Source organism: Trichoplax adhaerens, genomic scaffold (assembly GCF_000150275.1).
Source record: "Trichoplax adhaerens TRIADscaffold_5 genomic scaffold, whole genome shotgun sequence".
Taxonomy (NCBI): Eukaryota; Metazoa; Placozoa; class Uniplacotomia; order Trichoplacea; family Trichoplacidae; genus Trichoplax; species Trichoplax adhaerens.
This window is the reverse complement of record NW_002060947.1, coordinates 5567890-5591796: the sequence shown is the minus strand read 5'-3', so window position 1 is coordinate 5591796 and position 23907 is coordinate 5567890. Positions and strand designations below refer to the sequence as shown.

The following is a 23907-nucleotide window of genomic DNA, read 5'->3' as shown; positions in this document are numbered from 1 at the left end:
TTTCATTTGCAATATTATGACATTTACCAAATACGAGTATAATCAAGGTATTTGAAATGTAAATTTACTATTTGTTCTGAATATATTACTCGTTCATTATACTTTCTAAGCTGTAACAATGATTTGATTTATCTACAGTAAAACATTTTGGCCCTTATTTACATTCACTTTGGTAAAATGTTTCTCTTAAACATCACCTGACTTTTAACTAGAATTCTTCGTGGTTACAAGATTACTGTGTAAAATTATATTGCATTCAATTGCTTCAAAGCCATTTTATGATGATATGTTTTATTAAATAGCGCATAGATCTTATCGTAATTGCGAAATATAAATAAAAGGATTTCGATCCGTTACTCTAAATGGTTTATTCATCCTTCGTAATTATGATATCTAATGTACTAATTGATAATGAGCATGATAATATAATTTTTTGATCGCATTGAACGGCCGTTTCAGTTTTAAAAACAACGCCAGCTTGATGCCAAAAACTCTAATAATACAGCAAATGATACAAGCAACTTTCATTAAACCGACATCATGAGATTAGCGAGGAAATTAATTTCAAAGATGTTCTAGCTTCACTTACCGTTTCGTAGGCATTAGGTCCAGTTGATATTTTATGAGTATCATCCAAGTCCAATACGAACCAATATACGACAGCAGTAAGGTTACCAGATTTAATCATATTTACAGGTACAACGGACTTTTGTACCAACATTTTCATTGTATCCTTTTCATAAGAAATTTTAGCATATTTCGCATTAATCAATACGATAATAGCATAAAGACTTCACAACACATCAAATTGGAACAGCTAACCATCATTTATACCTCACAATTCAAATCGATAGTAAGAATTTTAAATGGTAAACTTAGTCTTTCATGTGGCAAGTTGGCGAGATCAATATCAATGTGGGTTATGACCTGGGGTAGTTCAAATCAAACTTTTAATCGCATAATTGAAATCGAATAGGTTGTATTAATAATGAATATCAAATATTCAGTTCTTACACGATATTCATTAATAAAGTCTTTAATTCGAAATCCAAGAGTGTTGTTATCATCTAATACCAAACATTTCGATCTCAAAGGCAACGATGAGATGCACAAGCCATATACCGTAATTTTATTAGGAATGACGAATCTCTTTCTTTGAGATTCAATTTGCCTAGTAGTAAACGTTAGTATTTGTATAATTTGACTTGTATATTTTTTACAATTTGATCAAATACGTTAAGATATCTCTATATACCTTGCTAAGTGAATATCTTCTAAAATTTGTTCTTTTAGTACGCCAGATGGCTCAACAATTTCACTTAAAAGGATATCCCACTCAAAATGTTTTATATCTGTAACAGGAAGAATATTTAAATCATTTCTAATTTATCTGCCGTATATTACATACAGGATAAAGAAAAGTAATTCATTTAAAATTATTTTACCCCAGCTTCTTTATCATAATCATTACCTTGTTCGAAATCTCCACAACCTGGACTAATTTTACTTTTAATATCGTTATACTCAATTATTCTACTATATAATTGTTCGAAATCATTTGGTGGATCAACAATCATTACTTCAGCACCTATCGTATAAATTTGAAAAGGAATGTATCATACAACAAATTATTATGATACAAGTGTAAAAATACAAATCAGAAATAAATCTACAATTGGTAAACCTTGTTGAGCTGCTAGAATGCCAATCAAAGATACACCTTGCATTAAATCCATAACTTTAATAGTTGAATCATTGCCTTCTGATTGTTTCATTAACGCCATCTTTTGTATCAAGTCTTTAATAGCGAATGAAAACCGAGAATGATAAACACTATCATTCAACCGGCATAATTCTCTTCTGTCAATATAATGTTCAAAGAGCTCGCTAGCTGGGCCATGAAAGAATGCAGATTGATTAGGTAACCGAATCGTGTTACAGTTAAGCTGCTTATTATATACATAAATATTTTCAACTTCTAAATCGACATATTTAGGTGTACACTGGATAGAGATCTCAACCATATCTTGTGATTGCATTGTTAGCAATTTATCAATCTCAGTTTGATTGACATTGCCGTCAACCACACTAGCGGTATAGATTTTATCCATCAAAGAACTTGAATTGATTGGATAAATTGCTTGTTCCCAGCTGAGATTGCTACCAGGCGATGTTGTAAAAGCAATCTTATCATCTAGTTGTAGATTAAACCACATGGCAATAGCATCAATTCGCCCAGTTTGTACACAATCTAGTTTTAATTTGAATTTCTTATTAAGGTACATTGGAGGATGAAGAATCTAAAAGTAATCCATATGATGGAAAGGATTAGGTATAAAGACAAGAAAAGATATGGTTTATTTTTTCTAATTAGCGCAAGACCTACATGTGGATAGTTAAAGTCGAGATGTAATATACTGCAGACATCGGTTAAATATTTGCAACCACCAGGAAGAAATGCCAGACGTTCAGTTGTGTAAGGTTCTGCCATGTAATCGTCGACTTTATTGATAGCCATATTTTCACTATTACCAATCAAGCGTAACTTGCTTACATCCAATCCCTGAATATTGCTGTGTAATAATCTATCATATCATAATAAAGAAAAGGCACACCAAAATTAGATGATGAATCGAGTGTATTGTTGAACAGTGAGATAAAATACTTTACCTACTCTCCCGACGAATATATTCGCACTCAATGGCACAAATATAAATGGTTACTCCGGCAGGAATGACTTTGCCAACTGGATGATTTTTCTTATTATCAATATGGCTGGTAAAAATGGAATATAGTGCTAGCAATGTAGTCATAGTTACAATTGATAGTAGACACCAGTAATAATACTAACTAGATGAAACCTTATTATAATCTATATTAAAAATAGTATACCTTGATAATTGATTGGAGTCGGTAATATTATCATCTTGAACAGGTGCGGTATTTACTGTTAATAAATCTCGCCAGGCATGTTGAATGAATTTAATAATGCCTTCTCCCAAGACACCAGAGTCTAAAGTTTCAGTAACTACTAAAGATACCCTAAAAATAAGTATACAATCATAATAAATTAATTACTTTCTAGTCTTTGCCTACTTGATGATTGTACAGATGGCGATTCATCTTAAAATTGATTTACATTCAGTACGCGTATATTACACGACGATCGAATTGAAGCCATTTGACATGTATACCTATCAGGAATATCTTCTGGTATCATTAAATTAGTCGATTTAGCTTTAATTAATTTAACATTCTTGTCCATACAATTATCGAGGAGGACTTGTTTGGAAATATCATGCCATACATCGGACATTTCACATGCATATACATCTTTAGCACCCGCTTTGACTGCCAGCATACTGTTGAAAGATAAAAAAGAAGATAACAATACGCGTATTATTCACTGTGGTGGAATAGGAAAAGATTGGCATGATTCTCATTTTAAAATTTTACTCAGTTAAACATAATGATATGATGAAAATTTTCAGATAGCATGCTTTAGTTAAGTCTGTCCATGATTTTTGATTTTAATTTGTACCTTAAAATACCGCTTCCACTGCCAATATCTAATACACTAGCACGAGCATCGCTAGCGATTGCACGATCGATTGCATCGCGATAACTTGAATTGCGAGTAATATCATTTAGCATACAGAAATGCCATCGTTCGACTAATAAATTAGAAATGTTTTGTAGATTTTCGGTAGCTCGAGCAAGTTGTGGATTAATTTGTAAAGCTTTATGGAAATACTGGATAGCTGAATTTCGATGGCCAAACTTGAACAGTTTAGCACCAATATTGTTGTAAATCTCTTCACAATCAGGTAAAGCTTGTCGAGCATTTTCATAACAATTGAACATATCATCAATTTTACCTAATGCTTCCAATTCATCGCACCATTTACGGCATACTATAATAAAATGGCTACGAATTGAATCTCTACAATTAGGTTGAAGTTGCAATGCAAGTAAGTAATAGGCAAAAGCACGACCATAATTCTCCTTTGCAGCACAACTGTTTGCAGCATGAATAGCTTTCAATGCTAGATGGATTTTATGATCCATGTCATCGCTTCCCTCTTCGTCTTCTTCAATGTCTGTATCATTTGATTGACAATCATCCGATGTGTCATCACTTGAGCTTTCATCTTCATCATCATCACTGATGCTGTTATGAAGATTTGCATCCATGATTTGATCAATCGATGGTAAACAATTGCTGGAAATTGCAATGGATCTACTACGGTAGTCAAGGTTGGAACTCAGGTTAACGTAGTCTTTGAGCTATTGAAATCAGCTCGTTCCATTCACTTTAATTGGTAATTAGGTTGACTTTATAGCAATGACTCTAATATCATGCCCAAGCTACCATACTTTCCCTATTTTTCCTATCTTGATGAGAAAACGACGACTCTTGCGTTCGATATAGCAGTTAGCCATTTAATCGATCGAGCAATAACAACCCTTCATTCCTACTTAGCTCATTTGATAGTACAGAACTCAATAGTAGCCATTCCTATGCGCAGGCAGTCTTGTTTAGCGCATTACCCTTTAGTACACCGTCTTTTCCTGCATTTGTATAGTACAGTATTGAAGACTATACAGTACCGTACAGTCTACAGTACCGTACAGTCTACAGTACAGTACTGTACAGTACAGTACTCAGTGTACTGTACTGTATCACTCTCTCTCTCTCGGATGGACGGAAGGTTCGGATCAACTAGGAGTTATGGGACTGTGAACGCCGAAAAATGGCTACTTACTATGGTATGGATCTTCCGTATCTGTTTTCTAAATCACTAGTACTAATTTAAATAACATTGACGATCTTATAGAACTTTTTACAAGCAGAAATTTAGCTTAATAAATGATAATATTCAATATGATGTTATTTCATTGGAAAAAAATCTGTCAATTTAGAGTCGACCTTCTACATACTTGAGTATTGACTACTCCATCAAAATTATACGCCTGTTGCATAAAAGTTGTCACCCCTAGCCTAAAAAGACTTGATGTCATACAGTACGAACGGGGGAAGGGATGACAATTTCTATGCACGGCGTACAATCTTGATTGAGTTGTCCCTGCTTAAGGTACTGTACTGTCAGAATCTAGTGTTTGGCACAATATTTGGATGAGTTGAGGCCGGAAACGTCTGTCCGTCCTGGAGTGATCAGTGCACTGTGGACATGATTGCTAGTTCTCTTTGGGGGATTAATTTGCATTTTGTTGCTATATACTGTATTATTTTTAAGAATTAATTACTGATTTGCCACTGTACAGTATATTTAACTTTGATCTATCTTTTCGCATACTGTATATTAATTCGTTAAGCATTGGATACTACAGTACCGAGCTTTTACAGTAGCTGCTAGACTTGGAGAAATGCATGAGTGGCAGTAATGGCTACTGTCTATCTTAACCTGAATTTTTACATGCTCAACTACTGTCCTGTATAGTATAGTAATGAGTAGTCACCGATTTCTTCAGGTCGATGAGCTATTGCAAAGCTTGATACTGTACTAACGCAAAGAGTAATGCTGGTGAAACATGATTGTAAACCTTTATAACACACGTCCCTTTGCTAGCCTTGTTGAAGCACTACTGTTCATGTAGTTGCTAACGTAGAGTATATGGTGAACATGGACAGGAACATAGGCACTTGGGGAGTAGTCACGAGTCATTTCTGCAAGTTTATCCACTACTGCAAAGCTTGGAACTGTTCAAATGCAAACAGTAAAGTGCTGATGAAACATGATTGTAAACCTTGACAACAAACCTGCCTAAGTTAGCCTTGTTGAAGCATTACTGTTCATTTCCATGCTAACGTCTATCTTAAAGTACAGAGAGCTCGACAGTAGTCAGTCGTCATGGATTTCTCCATGTCTCTCTCTTCTAAGGCAACCAGTAGGGCTGTTGCAACATCATCAGTGACATTTTGATGGAATATGTCCTACTTGGTTAGAAATGTAAACCTACCATTGCTAGCCCTGTTGAAGCACTACTGTTCATTTCCATGCTAACGTCTATCTTAAGGTACAGAGAGCTCGACAGCAGTCAATCGTCATGGATTTCTCCATGTCTCTCTCTTCTAAGGCAACCAGTAGGGCTGTTGCAACATCATCTGTGATATTTTGATGGAATATGTCCTACTTGGTTAGAAATGTAAACCTACCAATAGTGAGTGTTCATTTCCATGCTAACGTCTATCTTAAAGGTACAGAGAGCTCGACAGCAGTCAATCGTCATGGATTTCTCCATGTCTCTCTCTTCTAAGGCAACCAGTAGGGCTGTTGCAACATCATCTGTGATATTTTGATGGAATATGTCCTACTTGGTTAGAAATGTAAACCTACCAATAGTGAGTGTTCATTTCCATGCTAACGTCTATCTTAAACGTACAGAGAGCTCGACAGTAGTCAATCGTCATGGATTCCTCCATGTCTCTCTCTTCTAAGGCAACCAGTAGGGCTGTTGCAACATCATCTGTGATATTTTGATGGAATATGTCCTACTTGGTTAGAAATGTAAACCTACCAATAGTGAGTGTTCATTTCCATGCTAACGTCTATCTTAAAGGTACAGAGAGCTCGACAGTAGTCAATCGTCATGGATTCCTCCATGTCTCTCTCTTCTAAGGCAACCAGTAGGGCTGTTGCAACATCATCTGCGACATTTTGATGGAATATGTCCTACTTGGTCGGAAATGCTTGTTGGTTATTAAATAGTAGTAGCGATACCAAAATATCATTAGCAAATGTTGAATAGAGATACTTCAACATGATCTACTAGACTGCATGGATAGATAGATAGATAGAGTGTTAATCTGGAGGAAAGGGATAAAATCAATCAACCTACGGAAAGGAGTCGCATGACTAGCCAAACCATGTTAACCATCTACCGGTCACGATAGAAGAGTGCAGTATAAGGCTGAACGCGTGTTATCGACTCAGACCAGTCATTACACCGGTAATCGGAGCTCTTTCAGCCAACACGATATTAGACTCAGCATCGAGCAGCCGCCTGAGAGACGATCTTGTAGCATGGACACTAGAACATCGATGAGAACTTTTCCAAGTTGGATTTGATTTATTAAGATTTAGTGGATCAATCAAGTCAGGAGAATAATGCTAAAGAGTCGCACTTTTGTTAAAAAAACTCGTAAAGGAGGTGTAGTCAAGGTTGTTCAAGAGCATTACCTACGAGATGATGTCTGGTGTGGGGTGATTGGATGCTCATCGTGTAATACTACTCAAGCCGTGCTCGATCCTCAATGCCTTAATGTTCAATCCAATTTATGCCCAAAGAGTCATTTTATAATTCCAGACACCAATGTAGTCTGCAAGCAGGTAAGGGATCATGGATAACTGGATAGGAATGACAAGGTCGAGAATGATGAACATTTTAGTGTCGTTTGTAACGATAGTGATAACACTGGTCTTGCTAAAGCTACGAGCGGATGCTGTAGAAGGCCGAGATAGGATCGAGTTTTCTACACTCGTTAACACATTGCAATATTGCTCAGGACTTTAATGTGAATAATTAATATGTGTATGGATAGGTGTTGATTCTCCTTGTCTTTGCTACATTTAGATCAGTGTTCCGTTGCACAATATTACAATAAGATGCCAATATCAGTAATTTGCCACTCATCCACTTTGCTCGTACTATAAAACCGTTCTATTTCCACCGTGCATAATTTATCAATAAATCACCAATACAGAACTGACTACCTTCTTCTGGCTTATTTATTACATCATCCCTATCTAGATTGATATCCTGGAAGAAAATTGCATTAAACATGCTATTTTCTTACAAACTGTCTTGCAGGAGGTTAGTACCTTTCTAATAAATAAGTCACTCCAGATGTAATCTGGGCATCAGTCTGAAATATGTAGGATATTCAGAATAAAAAATGATAACATGTATTACGATACTAGGTAAAACATTTAAGTGCAAGTACCTATAGAAGGATTCGCGATGCAATAGCAAATCCGGAAAAGAAATTCTACGTCTTCTCGAATGAACATCATAAGTAAAATTGGATGCCTTTATAATAATACTCATTATAATCTATCTAGTTAATGCAAGAATCATGAAGAAACTGTGGCGTTTGACATTGATTTTCACGCAAAGTTATTCTCTTTCGTTATGCCAAAATATTAGGAAAACATACATTGAGAGAGGAAAAGATGAATCACCCAATGATAGAAATGATAGAGCTATCCGAGTTGCAGCAAAGTAAGTTATACTCGCCAGCTCTGGAAGAGGGTAAAAACAGATCTATCAAGTTGTACTAATGATTGCCTGATGTAAAATCCATTCTTTAGATGGTATCAAAAACATATGCAAGATAACTGCTTTCAAACTGACATAGTTTTACTCACAAATGACGTTGAAAATAAAGAAAAAGCTGTTCAAGATAATTTAACTACATATACAAGTAGGCAGACAGATACTAACAAGAGTTGATACTAGATACTTTATACATGGTGAATAAACTGGCAATAAAATATCTCTTGCTATGTAGTGTACGAATACGTTATGGCTTTAACGGACAGTCCTGAACTTATGGATAAATTATCAGGAGACTTTGAGGATGATGAGGTCATCTTGATTCCTAAACTGTTGGATTTGTGGATCTTTCCATGTCATGTTCTTGTTTTACAAGTTCTATTCATTTAATATAGGATGGCCTAGCAAAGAAAAATCAAATTGTTTTCGCTGAATATTTACCGCTTTCGAAGATACAAAGTGCTATTAAAGCTGGACGACTGATACAGGTATAGATGAAACCTCGTTTTCATTGACTAGGCTCTCTCCTAGCTTTTAATATAGATTTACTTTATGCTATCAAATCTAGGGAACTTTTCAAAGCAGCCGGTAGGCAATATAGACAAAACAAAATGCAATTATGCTGTAGTGTACATGCCATTAATGACACTACCGTTCTTGGTGTTGCTATAGGGATAACTATAAGGAAGGTTTCGTGAGAGTACATGGAGAAGAACAAGATGTAATCAGTTCTTGATAACATTAAAAATAAGAGTATGATGGATATTATTAGTATCTAACTGTGATACTTTCTTTAAAGATTTTTATTAAAGATTTAGATAGTATAAATCGTGCAATTCAAGACGACGTTGTAGCCGTTGAAATGTTACCGAAGCAAGAGTGGACGAAACCATCTGGACTAGTCTGTCGAGATGTAGAAAATAATGAAAATGATAATGCTGAAACCGCAGGCTTAGAGGTTATATGAACTGCCGTTTCTTGTAAGCATTTAGTATCAACAATTGGTGATTGATGTAATTTTTAATTACTAATTTCTAGAATACTGCTCGTGAAGAAAAGCTCGAAAATTATATAGCTGACGCTTTGCCATCTGGCAAAGTTGTAGGAATTATTAAGCGAAATTGGAGACCATACTGTGGCATCTTGTTACCAAATCCAAATCCAAACGCTAGACGGTTTTTGTTTAGAGCTGCTGACCGCAGAATTCCACGGATTAGAATATTAACGAGGCAATCGAGTAATTTACTTGGTCAAAGAATTATAGTCAGTGTTGACGCTTGGCAACGAAAGAGGAGATATCCCGAGGTGACTTGATCCATCAGAATCAGTTCTTGTTTTACATTGACACATAACTCTAAAACTCATTACTTTATCTACGGGGTATTTCAATACATAGGGACACTTTGTTCGTAGGCTAGGCCCTATTGGAGATAAAGAAACCGAAAGTGAAGTACTACTAATAGAACATAACGTTCCCTATCAACAGTTTTCACAAGCTGTACTTAACGATCTACCAACGTTACCTTGGGAAATTACTGATGATGTAGGTCTTCGTGCCTTTGCACTTGTTTATGACTTATGCAATATAATATTGTCAGAATTGATTGTTATTAGCCGTCTAATCGTAGTTTCTTTCTCAGGATGCCAAGCAAAGAGAAGATTTAAGACATTTAACCATATGTAGTATTGATCCTCCAGGATGTACAGATATTGATGACGCACTACATTTGACAGCTCTAGAAAATGGAAATTATGAGGTCAGATTGACTGTTCATTCATTTTTCTCTACTTTTTCCGGCTTATATTAGGTGCTTATTGAAAGTTCTCAAGTACTTTCTAATATATACGTTATACCTACTTCAGGTTGGTGTACATATTGCAGACGTTTCCCATTTTATTAGGCCTGGCACCGCTATAGATATAGAAGCTGCAAATAGAGGAACGACGGTCTATTTAGCCGAAAAGGTAATCATATAAAGTATTATGAGAGCTTGAAGATACTCCTACACCAGCTTGCTTTTGTTGAATTTCATAAATTTTAACATATGCTTTCAAAACATTTAATTTACAGCGAATTGATATGGTCCCTGAACTTTTAAGTTCCAATTTGTGTTCTTTGCGATCGAACGTAGATAGGTATCACATATATCGTTTGGCCACTTCGGTTATGCACAGCATCTAATTAATTCACTAAAAATTCCATTTAACCTAAATTATATATTAGTTAGCTAAATGATATGTGAATTTCTAGTTTGCATAACATAAATTTCTCTTTATTACAGGTTTGCATTTTCTTGCATTTGGGAGTTAAGTCCAGATGCAGATGTGATAGCAGCCAGATTTACGAAAAGCATAATCAAATCTCAGGTATGTTGCCTGTTTTGTTAATACCCTAATTAACAGTAATTTAGTAATGGTGTGCTTCAAAATAGGCTGCGTTTACTTATGCTGAAGCACAACTGATTATTGATGATAAACAAAGAAATGATGATATTGCAATCAGCCTTCGATCACTGAATGTACTCGCTCAAGCGTTAAATAAAAAAAGATTAGATCAAGGGTATGGTACTGAATCGATAAATCTGTCATCTTGCCATTGATATGTTCCTAAAATTGAATTAATTTAAATTTCTTTTACTCTAATTTTACTATTAGGGCTCTGTCTTTGGCTTCACCTGAAATTCGGTTTCAGGTCGATAGTGAAACTCATGATCCCCTAGAATTAGTCAAGAAAGAATTACGGTAATTATTTTGGTTTACAATAGTTTGTATCCAAGTTACACGATATTAATTAGAATATAATACTGTATCTTATAGAGAAACCAACTCTCTCGTCGAAGAATTTATGTTACTAGCAAATATAACGGTTGCAGAAAGGATTTATGAAATTTTTCCTCAGTGTGCATTACTTAGAAGACATCCATCTCCTCCTCTTTCGAACTTCGATATTTTATTAAAGAGTGCAGCTGTTAAGGTAACTGGTAGCACAATGCGTGGGAATATATTTTTAACACTTGAACTGTTTTACTTGCTTGTAAGATTTTTACATGTAATGATGTGCTTTAACTTTTCTCGAACTTAATATTTATAACTCAGAATATCCAATTGCAAGTTGATTCCGCCAAAATGCTGTCAACATCTTTAGCGCAAGCTGACCTGCAAGATAATCCATATTTCAATACGCTGTTAAGAATTTTGGTAACTAGGTGTATGATGCAAGCAGTTTATTTCTGCTCTGGAACTTTAGCCTATCAAGATTATTGTCATTATGGTTTGGCTACACCAATATATACTCATTTTACGTCGCCAATCAGAAGGTGATATTTCTTTAAGAGATTATTACGCAATTATTTACTATACCATTTATGTTATGGTATCGGCGATAAGGTGTTTATAAGTAGTTGTCATTCTAATTAATTGACAATAATTATACAATTACTTGTTAGGTATTCGGATATTATTGTGCATCGGTTATTAGCTATTTCAATAGGAGCGGATAAAACGTATCCTGATCTTATGAAGAAAGATAAAGTGCAGGTGGTACTATCACATTTTTTCATTGTAATTGTGAAAACATACCGTTGCAGGTATTTTGGAACCATACTAAGATATCGAATAACACTTTAGGAACTTTGCAACCATTTAAATTTCCGTCATAAAATGGCGCAATATGCTCAACGATCATCAGTATCACTTTATGCCCAGGTAACTATGATCTTATTTTTCATGAATTAGATTTGAAATTTTTCAGTTTGTTTTAGGCATTTCTTGTGTTGCTTTCGTCATGAAGCTATTTTTCCGAAATCGCGTCACGAAAGAAGAAGGATATATATTATTCGTACGTAAAAATGCTATTCAAGTGTTAATTCCAAAGTATGGAATCGAAAATACGATCTTTCTTAGATCAGCTGATGGATCAGAATTGCCTTTTATACATGATGAGGTACCTGTAATCAAGTTAAAGTGATCATACTAGTAATTTCTGTTTGTTTTGAGGCCTACCATTAATTTATTATCGAAAACATTTTCAAAATATTTTAGCAAAATTTGAGCCTAACGTACCAGGACATCACTTTACAAGTCTTCGATCGAGTACTAGTGGAAATTGCTGTCGAGCATAATGAAATTCAAGGATCGAAAATTCGATTACAGTTACTAGAGCCTCAAGTATGTTCTTTTTCAGTTTGACGTCGAATAGATCATGTTTTTTTTTCTAAATCTTATGGGATAAGTATCTGTATTTTATTGAAGGGCTTTATTTACTTCCTTGTTTACTGAACATGATACTTATCTAGTTGTAGCCCTCCAGTCACTTAATTTAATAATGGTATCTTTTAATTGCATAATCGAACCTACTATATATTATATTAGATTACAGGCTGTCTGTTGTCCTTGGCAAATTCATCCGGACCGCCAGTAAAACGTATCAAACGATTTTAATAGTTTTATATCTTGTTATCACCGATACATGATATCGATTACTGTAATATTTATTTTTTCTTGATTATATAGAAAAAATATCTTTAAAATCTTATTCACCTTCATAATGATTTAACGAAACTACCATGGCTACACTTACGTATCAAGCTCTATTGCCACTGATATGTGTTAATATCTGTTGTTTTAGATTCTTGATAATTTTGTCTAATAGTATAATTATTATCGCTTGATCTATCGTCAGTAAAATTTATCAGGGTCGGATAATCTTTATACTAGAATAAACCGCGAACTTTATTGAAACATGTAGATTATCTGTTATTAGTCTTATTTAAATTGAAGTATAAATATTGTACCATACGATAATGCATAACATTGCCATCTACAGGGACTATAAAATGCAGTACTAAGGCTAGATAACGATGAGCCAGTGACCATGCAATACGTTATATATCTAGTATAATCCATGTGTTTTGTGATTTACGATTTACTCGTACAATTGAGATGAACAACGTTTTAACAATTCATTAATATAAAAATGCAATGAATAGCAAAGATAATAATGAGTTATTAGCAGTGATATGTGATGCGCTCACACAATTTACTACGTACGCTTGGTCGACGCTGTTTTGTGCTAGCGTAGAAGAATTGGTTGATTCGACTTCATGCAGAAGTCTATTATCTACACGTCTAGGCAATTATGGCTTATTCCAATTAAGGTGCAGTTAGTAGAAATCCCAAAGTGCGACTAACAGTAATTTCCAAATGTGTAATTGTCTGCAATTTGAATTATATAGGTATTGAAAATAATATAACTTGAATTGATCACAGCAGTCGTCGTGACTGTACCCTATGTTGAAAGTTTGAAAGAAAAAAACTGGCTTCCCTAGGGCGTATTAAATATGTTAATGAGAAGTTTTTATTTCCCAAAGGATTTTCTTTATTTAAAGCACAATATGCGTGATATCAGGGAGCTTCGATGCAGATGTTGTAGCTGTTCAGTGGTTCATTCGATCGCAAATTTTTCTTACTCTTTCATGAACGTACTTTTCGATTTTCCATACAGGATCTCACAAACTAGCTTATTATTAACCGTCAATCCGGAGGTGGGCATTTTAGATAATTTGTAACTTTTAATTTTCCTTAAAGTTGATTAATTTTAAGCTACGAAACACTGCATAACTTATTTCTTATTAGTCGTGTATGCATCGGGGATATAATACGAGTACGTGCTATTCCATGCTGAAATGAAAATACAAAAATCATACCAATCTTATCTTCCACGTATCAGTACAACAACGCAGATAAACATATTTCAACATTTTGTTATATAAATTAATGCAGGACTTTATTAAAAGAATGCTCAGCTAATATCTTAAACAATTTATAATTAATTGATTAATATTCTAGCTGTTGCTATCCATTTTTCATGAAGGGAAGGAATCAGATAATACGCGTAGATAGGATGATTACACAATAATCAAGAAAGTTATCTACGAATACAACCTTGCAAGGGTTTTTTTTTTGGTTACGTGTAATATATGTACTAGGTTACGTTATTAAAGTACCAATTGAATATGATGCATAACATGTGAAATAACCATACATAATTAGTACTAATACAATGCCAAAAACCAAAGACAGGAAATAGCTATAACCAATTAAACTACCAAATGGAACGAATTAAATAGAAAACCAATATTCCAAACAAAAGGTACCACTTGGCTTTCTGATATTGAAGCACTATCCTTGTTTTTCCTGTTCAATGGCTTAATAATTATATTCAAGGCAAGTTAGGTCTCAATGTTATCATAAAATTCTATTAGTCTATCAACAATTTTATTATCACTAGATAAAAACAAGCAGCTATGACATTCCACTCGACTATCCGTACGATTAGTTGCAATTTGAAATACGAGATGATTTATTGTCTCATTTTACTAGACTCCCGAAAGTAAAATTTTTTTTATATAATTTAAGGAATAGTCTTGCGATAGCATTTTGCAATCAAGTTGGCTTAGTTATATCAATAACGAAGGAGAAAATACTTTTACATGTAGATTAGTGTTCCACTGTACAGTTACAACTCAAGGTAAGCTGATGGCATCCAATAATTCTTAATTCTTATCGTGATGTTACTTTTATGTACAATGTGGTCAACTATTAAATAATAGTTTTTTTATTCATTTATTTTTCACAGAAAAGAAAAAAAACTAGCTTTAGGTGTATCCAACTAATTAGTGTTGATTTAATTAAATTGGAGTAAAGTCTACGTGATGGTGTAATATCTCAAAATAAAAAAAATCAATGATGTCCATCGATTGTGATTGGCTATGGACTATCTTAATTAATGGATCGAATACGAGAGCAATATCCGTACGAAGTTTAATCTATGTTTGGGAGTGGAGAATGGACTACTAGTCAACTTACTTTGCTTCGTAGGCAGTGTATTCTTTTCCTGGGGCGTTACTTTTTTCAGTTTGCTTTTATCAAACTCTGCAACTTCACTGAGGTCTCCTTTACCTATAGGAATAGAAGTACCCATAAAATGTGTTATGAGGTATTTCAAGTTAGCGAAGATTGTCAATAAATAGATTCACTAAAAAAAAAATCTTCCGCAAAGCCACAAATCAACACTATCGGCAATCCCCGTAAAATTCATAAGATGAGCGACATCAATAAAATTGAAACAGTGAAAACTTCAATTTACTTATTTTCCAATCACAAAAATTGAAGAAAGTAGAGCGACTATCTTTTCTTCTTATCTAGTTCATTCATTTTAAGCCATGAAAAGTACGATACTAGAATTAGTATTTGGCTAACCTGTACTACCACCTAACTTCTTTGGATCCGACATTTTCTGATTTTCTCTTATTGGCAAGTGAAATCTTTTTCAAAGGTCGCAAGCTTATAAGTACGCGTACAATAGCCCAGCTATGCTATTTATTGAGTTGAATTGAAGCTTAACTTAATTAATGTAACTTAATAATACTCCTATACATCAGTTTATTGGCTCTTTCTATTGTTGAAATCCACGTAAGGGTTCTTTCATCTAAACAATGCAACGCAATGGTAAACAAGAAATTTAAAACATCAGGAAGAAAATCGTCATCTATTTATACAGAACAGGACAAGGTTGTATTTATACACGATCGTATTGTACTATAGAGTAAGTAATCTTGCCTCGATGAGATGATTTTAATCTTTATGAAATTATCTTTCATCTTATCTACATTAGAATAGAATTGTACGGAAACTGATGTTGTCCAAGTTGGCATACTGAAGATACAGAGTTTCTTCTTGGCGTTGCAACATAAATAAAATTGTTTATTGTTGTTGATGAAGATGAATCAGAATCTACATTCTGCAGTAAATTAAGACTGCTGTTTTGCTGATTACATCGATGGGTGGTTGGTTAGACTAGTTATAATGAACAAGTTGAAGAATTTCAGTCATTACCAAGAAAACAATACAATATTGGCAACCTGATGAACGACATAGTTAAACAATGATCCACCTAGCACTGATTATGTATCGAAATCTTTCCATTATCATTTTATTGCAAATCGATTTATCGCTTCTGTAAATATTGGAAGGATTCTGATAAGGAAGATTGATAATGTCGTGGTTGAAGATTCATTCTTGATAAATAAATTATTATTGTCAAGGATAAGCCGAATACCTGTATTACAAGACTACTAATATTGATCTTTAGCGCAGAATTACAAAGTACTTTTTCCTGCGTATGCTATTCATAGATGATCGATGTATCCAGACACCTTTACTGTAATATCTACAGCTTCCGTAAGAAGAAGAGAAACGCTATCGTGCGGTTTTTATTCATGCTATAACATTCATTTTACTATCTCCATTTAATAGGATGTAGATATCCAGACACTGCTACTGTAATTTCTACACCTTGTAAAAGAATAAAAAGTTATCACGCTGTTGTTCAGTATACTGTACAGCATTAATATTATGAAGCTCATTGCTGACAATAGGTGTAGACTAGCGACTTGAATGAGACAATTCTCATGAATAGACAAATGTAGTTATGGATGCTTACCGCATACATGAAATATGCATCGAATTTAATTTTAATTTGTTGTATAGCACTATGTATTCAGTATTCAAATAGGGACGGGACAATGGCGAATACAATTTATTTACATCATTAAACAATAGTTGGCATTCTATAAGAGAAAGTAAAAATATAATTAGTATAAGTCTAACTTTGACTTACAAAAGAATAAAATTTTCTTTTTTCTTTTACAAATTGGGCAACAAGGAATAACTACAAGGTTACGCTGTCATTCATTGCGATGAATGAATAATAATGGCGAAATCTCTTCCTTACTCTTCTAATTCAGATTGACATGGTGGTAACCTCAACAATAAATACTACTGTTATCACTGATAGCGTATTCTATATCTATAATTATTACTGTAATTATCCTTGTCTACCTCCGATAACGCCAGAGTCTACCAGTGTACTAGAATTGATAAATAGGTTATTTAGCCTAGGGTTCATTTAGTTAAAGAGAAAGGTTCAGTCCGCCTTGACTGGCTAAATAAGATGGAAAATATGCAGTAGTTTAATAAGTAATTCATTAGCAAGGAATTTTGCTGGGATCAATCAATGAATTTCAGTCAGAATGAGGTCACCATCATGCATCAATTTAACTGGCATGCATTACCCTTGCGAACTTCATTGAAACATCTCGCATGCTTATTATCATTTTTATTAAGCAATTTAATTGATAAACAGGCATGCATACGCTATTTGTAACCATTGCGGATTGGGCGTTGTAATGAATGCATCCAATTTATCGAAGCGACGATAGAGTGGAAGTTTACTGCAAGCGATTGTTGTCGATCCACCTAGCTGTCGTTATCCCAGTTCACTTTGGGTTAATAGTACAGTGATTGTGTCTAGTATCATGCCATGGTTCACATGACGTCTTGAGGTTGTTATTTCAATCTGCAGGATTGAATTAGGAAAAATGAATGGATGGCAATTGTACGTGTCAAGGCCGGGCTTTACATTGATGATGTAACAGGTCCAAATTTGGATTAAGTAATGACCTAGATTGTTATCATAACCCATGTCCACACATCTTCAAGGCCTTAGCTCTTGCATTCCAACTTAGTACCCTTTATTAATGGATTCAATAATATCATTAATAACTAAATGGAGACTGAGAAAAATGGCATTAAATGGATGATAAAAAATATATGCAGTATACAGTCGTCAATGCCAATCGACTACTGCAATAGAAGTAATAGAGCATTTGCAAAACGATTTTTGCTTCATGCATAACTTTCGTGTTATTACAGTAGATCGAAAATCTCCAACGTCCATGCCGGATCTATTTACTGTTAGTATCGTTGTTATTAGCAGCGCTTAACAGTCCATCAAACTTCTTCATGATCATGATTGGTTTCTAATTGGTAACTCTCATCGTATTATGCGTATTTCTCAACTTGATCAATCGATACTAATCGATGCTACAGTGGAGTAAGGTGGTTTGCTAAAACACTCATTTACTCTGTCGTCAGTACTGATCTGTATTGGGATATTCGGAAGCCTTAGCTACTGTAGTCAATAGTCATACACTGTATATATGAAGTATGTTAGGGTTAGATCCTGCATGTTAACCCTAACCCTAATGTACATAAAAATATATATATATATATATATTCTGAATCAGTGCAAACAGAACTTTTTAATGATGTGAGTTTCATTGAAATCGAAGATAAAACTAGGGTTAAGAAAAATTACAATTATCGCTATAACAAGATAATCAATTATGATATCTATTCAATAATTATAAATTTCACCTCAGTGACTGTAGAGCTTTAGAATGATATTACTTTTATTCAAATCAGAGACATAACTAGGGTTAAGAAAAATTCTTATTGATATGTATAAACCGTGACATTTAGACATCGCAAAAATCAAGTGTCAAAGTGTTTATTCTACTGTCCTCTGTACACTCTGTACAAACCATAGAGTTCAAGAAAAAAAAACACGAACTCAACTCGAGAACCTGTCATTTGGAGTTGGCATATGCAACAATTTTTGCACACTTTGTCCAGTACTGTCCACTCGACCGTACACTGTATACTTTGTGTGAACTATAGAGTTCAACTTGTACAGTCTGTACAAACCATAGAGTTCTAGAAAAGAACACTAACTCAACTTGTACAGTCTGTACAAACCATAGAGTTGAAGAAAAAAAACACTAACTCAACTTGTACAGTATAAAATAATTTCTCGCACGGGGATGATGTAGGACACAAATTTGATTTGCGCCGCGTGAGATTGGACGATTTCTTTATTTTTTTTTTTTCTAGATATGTCAATACATGTCTAATGTATCAGTAGGACAGCCTAAACGAAGTGTATAAAAAAATCGATGCAAAATGATCAGGCCTATTGTACAGTCTGTACAAACCATAGAGTTCTAGAAAAGTACACTAACTCAACTTGTACAGTCTGTACAAACCATACTGTAGAGTTCAAGAAAAAAAACACTAACTCCACTTGTACAGTCTGTACAAACCATAGAAATCTAGAAAAGAACACTAACTCAACTTGTACAGTCTGTACAAACCATAGACTTGAAGAAAAAAACACTAAGCCAAGTTGTACTGTACTGTACTGTACAGTATAGTGTGTACAAATCGTAGAGTTGAAGAAAAAAACTTTAACTCAACTTGGACTCATTTTGCATAAATTACTTTATACTGTACATTTAAATGATCTGGGCTTTTGTACAGTCTGTACAAACCATAGAGTTGAAGAAAAAACACTAACTCAACCTGTACAGTCTGTACAAACCATAGAGTTCTAGAAAAAAAACACTACCTCAACTTGTACAGTACTGTAGCCCTGATCATTTTGCATAAATTACTTTATACACTTAAATGATCAGGGCTAATGTACTGTACAGTCTGTACAAACCATAGAGTTGAAGAAAAAACACTAACTCAACTTGTACAGTCTGTACAAGCCATAGAGTTGTAGAAAAAACACCAACTCAACTCTATGCTACAAACTCGCCACGCCAGAGAACCTGTAATTTGTAGTTCGGCATACTGTACTGTACAGTGTACATGTACTGTATTTCAAAATGGAAAATTTTGACACACTTTTTACACACGACTGTACAGTACAGTACAACGCAAACAGTACTAGATACTATAGTACAAACGACAAACCATTTTGTTTGACTTCTGACGACATCTGTTTTCGACACGTCAGTCAAGGAAGAACATGGTCAAGGACTACTGTAGTCTGCTTATATATCCAATATGATCCGCTTGCCTTAATATCAGCGTTTCGCCAAATCTTAGAGATGTTACAAATAATGAGTACAAGACTATTAGAACCCATTGGACAGCTTGAGCTAAGTTTGGGAATACATATTTCGTGCACACTGTAGATGCAAAGGCTAATTGAGCACGTCCAGTACAGTCGATTTACAGTTGCAGTATGGAAAATGAAGAGTACAGTACAGTACGTACTGTAGCTATTAGGTACGAATGCACAGTGTAACATGTGTACTCAGTACTGTACAGTACTTCGTGTACTCAAGCATTGTGGGACAATTTATGATTAAACACTTCAAGAAATTCTATTTTAAATTAAATTAAATAGTGTTATATTGTACACTGTACATACTGTACTGTACAGTACAGTATAGTACAGTATAGCAGAGTATGTACAGTACTCGTGGATAGGTGATAGGTTAAAATAAATAAATAAAATAAAATTCAAATTTTATGATTAGCCATACAGTACTGTAATTTTGTACAGTGTCCATGATACATACTGTACATAGTCACTGTACTGTACTGTACAGTCAGGGACTTCTAAGACTAATATCGAAGACTAAAAATAGTCGTCATAAAGTCCCTGGTAAAGTCTACGTCTGCCTATACTTTTCTGCTTCAACCGTTTATTGGATGTTTCAGAATACTGTACGGTACTGTACGGTACTGTAAAGATAAAAATTATTACAGTATTACAGTACAGTAATTTGTACTGTGCATTGTACTGTACAACCTATTATCACTGCTGTGCAATAGTAAACAATGCCATTAAATAAATACAATATGATTGGCTAATTTTCTACATCCAGTCAAAGAAAGGCCACAAAAGAAGAAAGACCAGATTCGACCCTCTATCGCTTCTCAAAGTGCCGCCGCTTTCTTGATCGAAGGATTTGCCTACTGTATTGACTCTCCAACTTTTGGTAAGCTCTTATTATGTTTTATGTTATCTTATTCTATTCTATTAGTGCCCTCCAACACTCAATGTTATACATGAATTGGCAGTAGCAATGATATATAGCAAATTCATCATTTTGTATGCAGTCTACAATCTAAAAGATAGCATTATCAGCACATGAATAAAAAAGATTGATCGGTATTGCCCTCCAGCTCTTCAAAAATGAATCATCTGCTGATGTTGTTTTCTACCATGGCTGTAAACGTTATGCAAATTTTCCAATCAAAGCTCGACCTGTACATCGTACCATGCATTCAATCGATTAGCCAATCCAATGTTGTTCTGTTGTATCAATCGCAAGAGTAAAATCATTTTGTCGGTCTGATCTGTCTACCATGGCGATATCGGCAACGACTGTTCTGTATATCATTCTGTAATAACTGCAATTCCAAGTCGTGCCAATACGAGTATACTCTCATTAGACTATATAGTTTATTCTCTTCCGTAAAGTGAATCTAATCTTGTAATCGTACAAGCACGATCTTGACGATTTTCCCAATCGGGCCCAATCAGTATGAATAATTGGATTTTATCGAACGACTGAAGACAACAAGGAGTGTGCAACACATACTGTACTATCGAATAAGCATGATTCTCTTCAGTCAACACATATTGTTCAAGTTGGTGGCATTCCACGCTCTAGAGATTTCTAACGAAAGGATTATCAACACGTAAATTATACTGTACAGTACTAAAGTTACTATGATGTATGGTATTTTGCATACTTTCATATTACCAATCATGGACTACTGTTGACAGTATCAATCTTGCGTTACAGTATTGTACATTGCCTTATACCGTACAGTATACTGTACGCTGTCAGGTCTAGAGCAGATACATGATGGATCTACAGTAGGTAGCAGCTCGTCTATCGATATACAGAAAATCAGGCATTACTAAGAGATGAAATAAAATCATCAAATATTTCATGCTGCAAGGAAACCTACTGTAGGTCATCTTTCAACGGTGGTCGTCAATCAGACTAAAATTGGCATGCTGCAGAAGTTAGGATATATCTAACTGTCGTGCTTGTAGTGTTGGCAATACTCTGCAAAGTGCAAACAAATAACAGCCAACGCATTAGCACGGAACTAACTCCAAACTATTGAAATTGATTATTTTGAAAACTTCTAATAAGATACAAAAAAATCTATTCATCTAGTGGTCCATGTCTTACTGTACCATCTATCGACTATTGCATAATGCATTTCATGTAAAATTCATTTTTATTTTTTAATCCTGTCCACGTTTCAGACACATCAATGGATGTGCTACTATGCAGTACAGTACCTCACATCGGTATTCTACAGTATGTAAAATGAAAGGAGCTGCTGTCCAATCCAGCCAGTTGCTGAAGGTGGAGTTTTTACTCTAACCAGAGTAACTGCTAGTTACTAAAAAACGACAGTACATATTGCAAAGAGAAAAAATAGCGCAACGAGCGATACTCTAAAAAAGTAATCTACTCAGTGTAAGATACTCTACGAGTGGATGTACAGTATTCTTTAGGAACGATACCGTACTGACAACGATCATTTTGAAATATTTTACCGTCGATCAGAGTTGCTTGCTGAGTGAGATAAATTCCGGTATACTACTTATGATTTTAGATTAGTACTCAAACGATTAACCCATGATTTTTTCCGTTAAATCAGATTTTATTCTATAGTGGTTTTCATACTAGGTGATCTACTGCATACAAGTGCATGACAATACAGCCTTCGAAAATTAATTCAATTAATTAATTTTATATGATAATTTCCTTATACTTACAAATACGACTGATCCCCCCTACCATACGTTGATATATGGTTCAAGAAGAGGTTACGTAATGCAGTAATGTATTACAGTACTGTACTGTATTAACTTATCCAAATTGATTATGGCGGTAATCAATTAGGCACAGTGTACAGTATACTGTTATTTCAATTATATCCAGTACAACTCTAACGATTTCATACTGTTCTAGCGTCTAACGTTAATATGACTTAAGTTGTTAGCCGTTAGAATATCAGTGCATCCATTTATTTCTCACTGTAAATTCCATGGACCGATTCCTGGTGCGAGATTGTAAAGGCACCGCATCTCTGACTAAAGCATGACAATAGTTGAAGCAGTGGAATCAACTAGAAAGAGATCGTTGAAAATGATGTTATTGTAAAGTAATTGATCGCAAATTCGTAATGTCAAATAGTTATAGTAGTCCAAATTTATACCAAGTCCTATTGTACCCTCTTCTTAGCAAATTATACTACTGACTGTGAATGAATGACTGCAAATATGTACCGCAGGGCGCATTCCCCTTAATACGCCAAGAAATCTCTACAATAGGCACGATCATAATATTGCTGCTATTGCAAAAGAGTGTTCTCAGTGCTATTACTGCTATATACGTTAACAGAGTTGTTGACCAATTCAATCGAAGAAACTATCGTCTTATTGAAGCTATTTCTTGCGTGAATGTCAAAATCGATGCAATAGAAGCCTTCAATTTTATTTCAGTTCCGGTAATAGAAGTAGCAAAGTACTGTAGAGTGTTGTATATGGTACACGCTAAATTCATCATATTTATGTATTACTCTATTCTATCAGGTGTCTAATACTGCGGCTATTACACCAACCTCTTTGTTCTCGCATGCGTTATTATTCCTCCAAATTGATTACTAATATAAGTGTATGCATATCATTTCCTGTACCTTTTATGTCTATTGTTTGTCGCCATCCATATAATTGTGCTATACTGGACGGTGGTAAATTTAACGCGATCAAAACAACATTATTAACAACAACCACGAAATAATTTTATTGCTGAACAATAACTCCCTCTGGTGTGCAATAACCGACGATAGTGCGAAATCTCAATAACGAAATTAACC

The 23907-nt window shown here is 34.5% G+C and overlaps 2 protein-coding genes across 2 annotated transcripts; one reads left to right on the top strand and one right to left on the bottom strand.

Moving 5' to 3' along the window:
• Positions 1-367: 367 nt before the first annotated feature.
• On the bottom strand, positions 368-4194 carry TRIADDRAFT_56661 (uncharacterized protein; the record flags this gene model as incomplete). The annotated part of the gene is made up of 12 exons (XM_002112501.1): positions 368-493; positions 590-733; positions 835-927; positions 1015-1171; positions 1256-1352; positions 1472-1588; positions 1685-2300; positions 2387-2585; positions 2671-2775; positions 2893-3042; positions 3195-3362; positions 3542-4194. The coding sequence occupies 12 exons, from the start codon at positions 4192-4194 to the stop codon at positions 368-370; spliced, it is 2625 nt and encodes an 874-aa protein (XP_002112537.1).
• A 2936-nt stretch (positions 4195-7130) lies between these two features.
• On the top strand, positions 7131-12486 carry TRIADDRAFT_25898 (uncharacterized protein; the record flags this gene model as incomplete). Its single annotated transcript, XM_002112947.1, has 24 exons — positions 7131-7352; positions 7774-7836; positions 7944-8038; positions 8170-8244; positions 8334-8446; positions 8534-8610; positions 8709-8786; positions 8867-8886; positions 8971-9019; positions 9098-9256; positions 9337-9603; positions 9695-9841; positions 9939-10055; positions 10162-10263; positions 10370-10434; positions 10581-10665; positions 10731-10858; positions 10954-11040; positions 11116-11272; positions 11395-11615; positions 11745-11835; positions 11926-12003; positions 12089-12241; positions 12340-12486. 24 exons carry the CDS (start codon positions 7131-7133, stop codon positions 12484-12486), a joined length of 2796 nt encoding a protein of 931 aa, XP_002112983.1.
• Positions 12487-23907: the final 11421 nt, after the last annotated feature.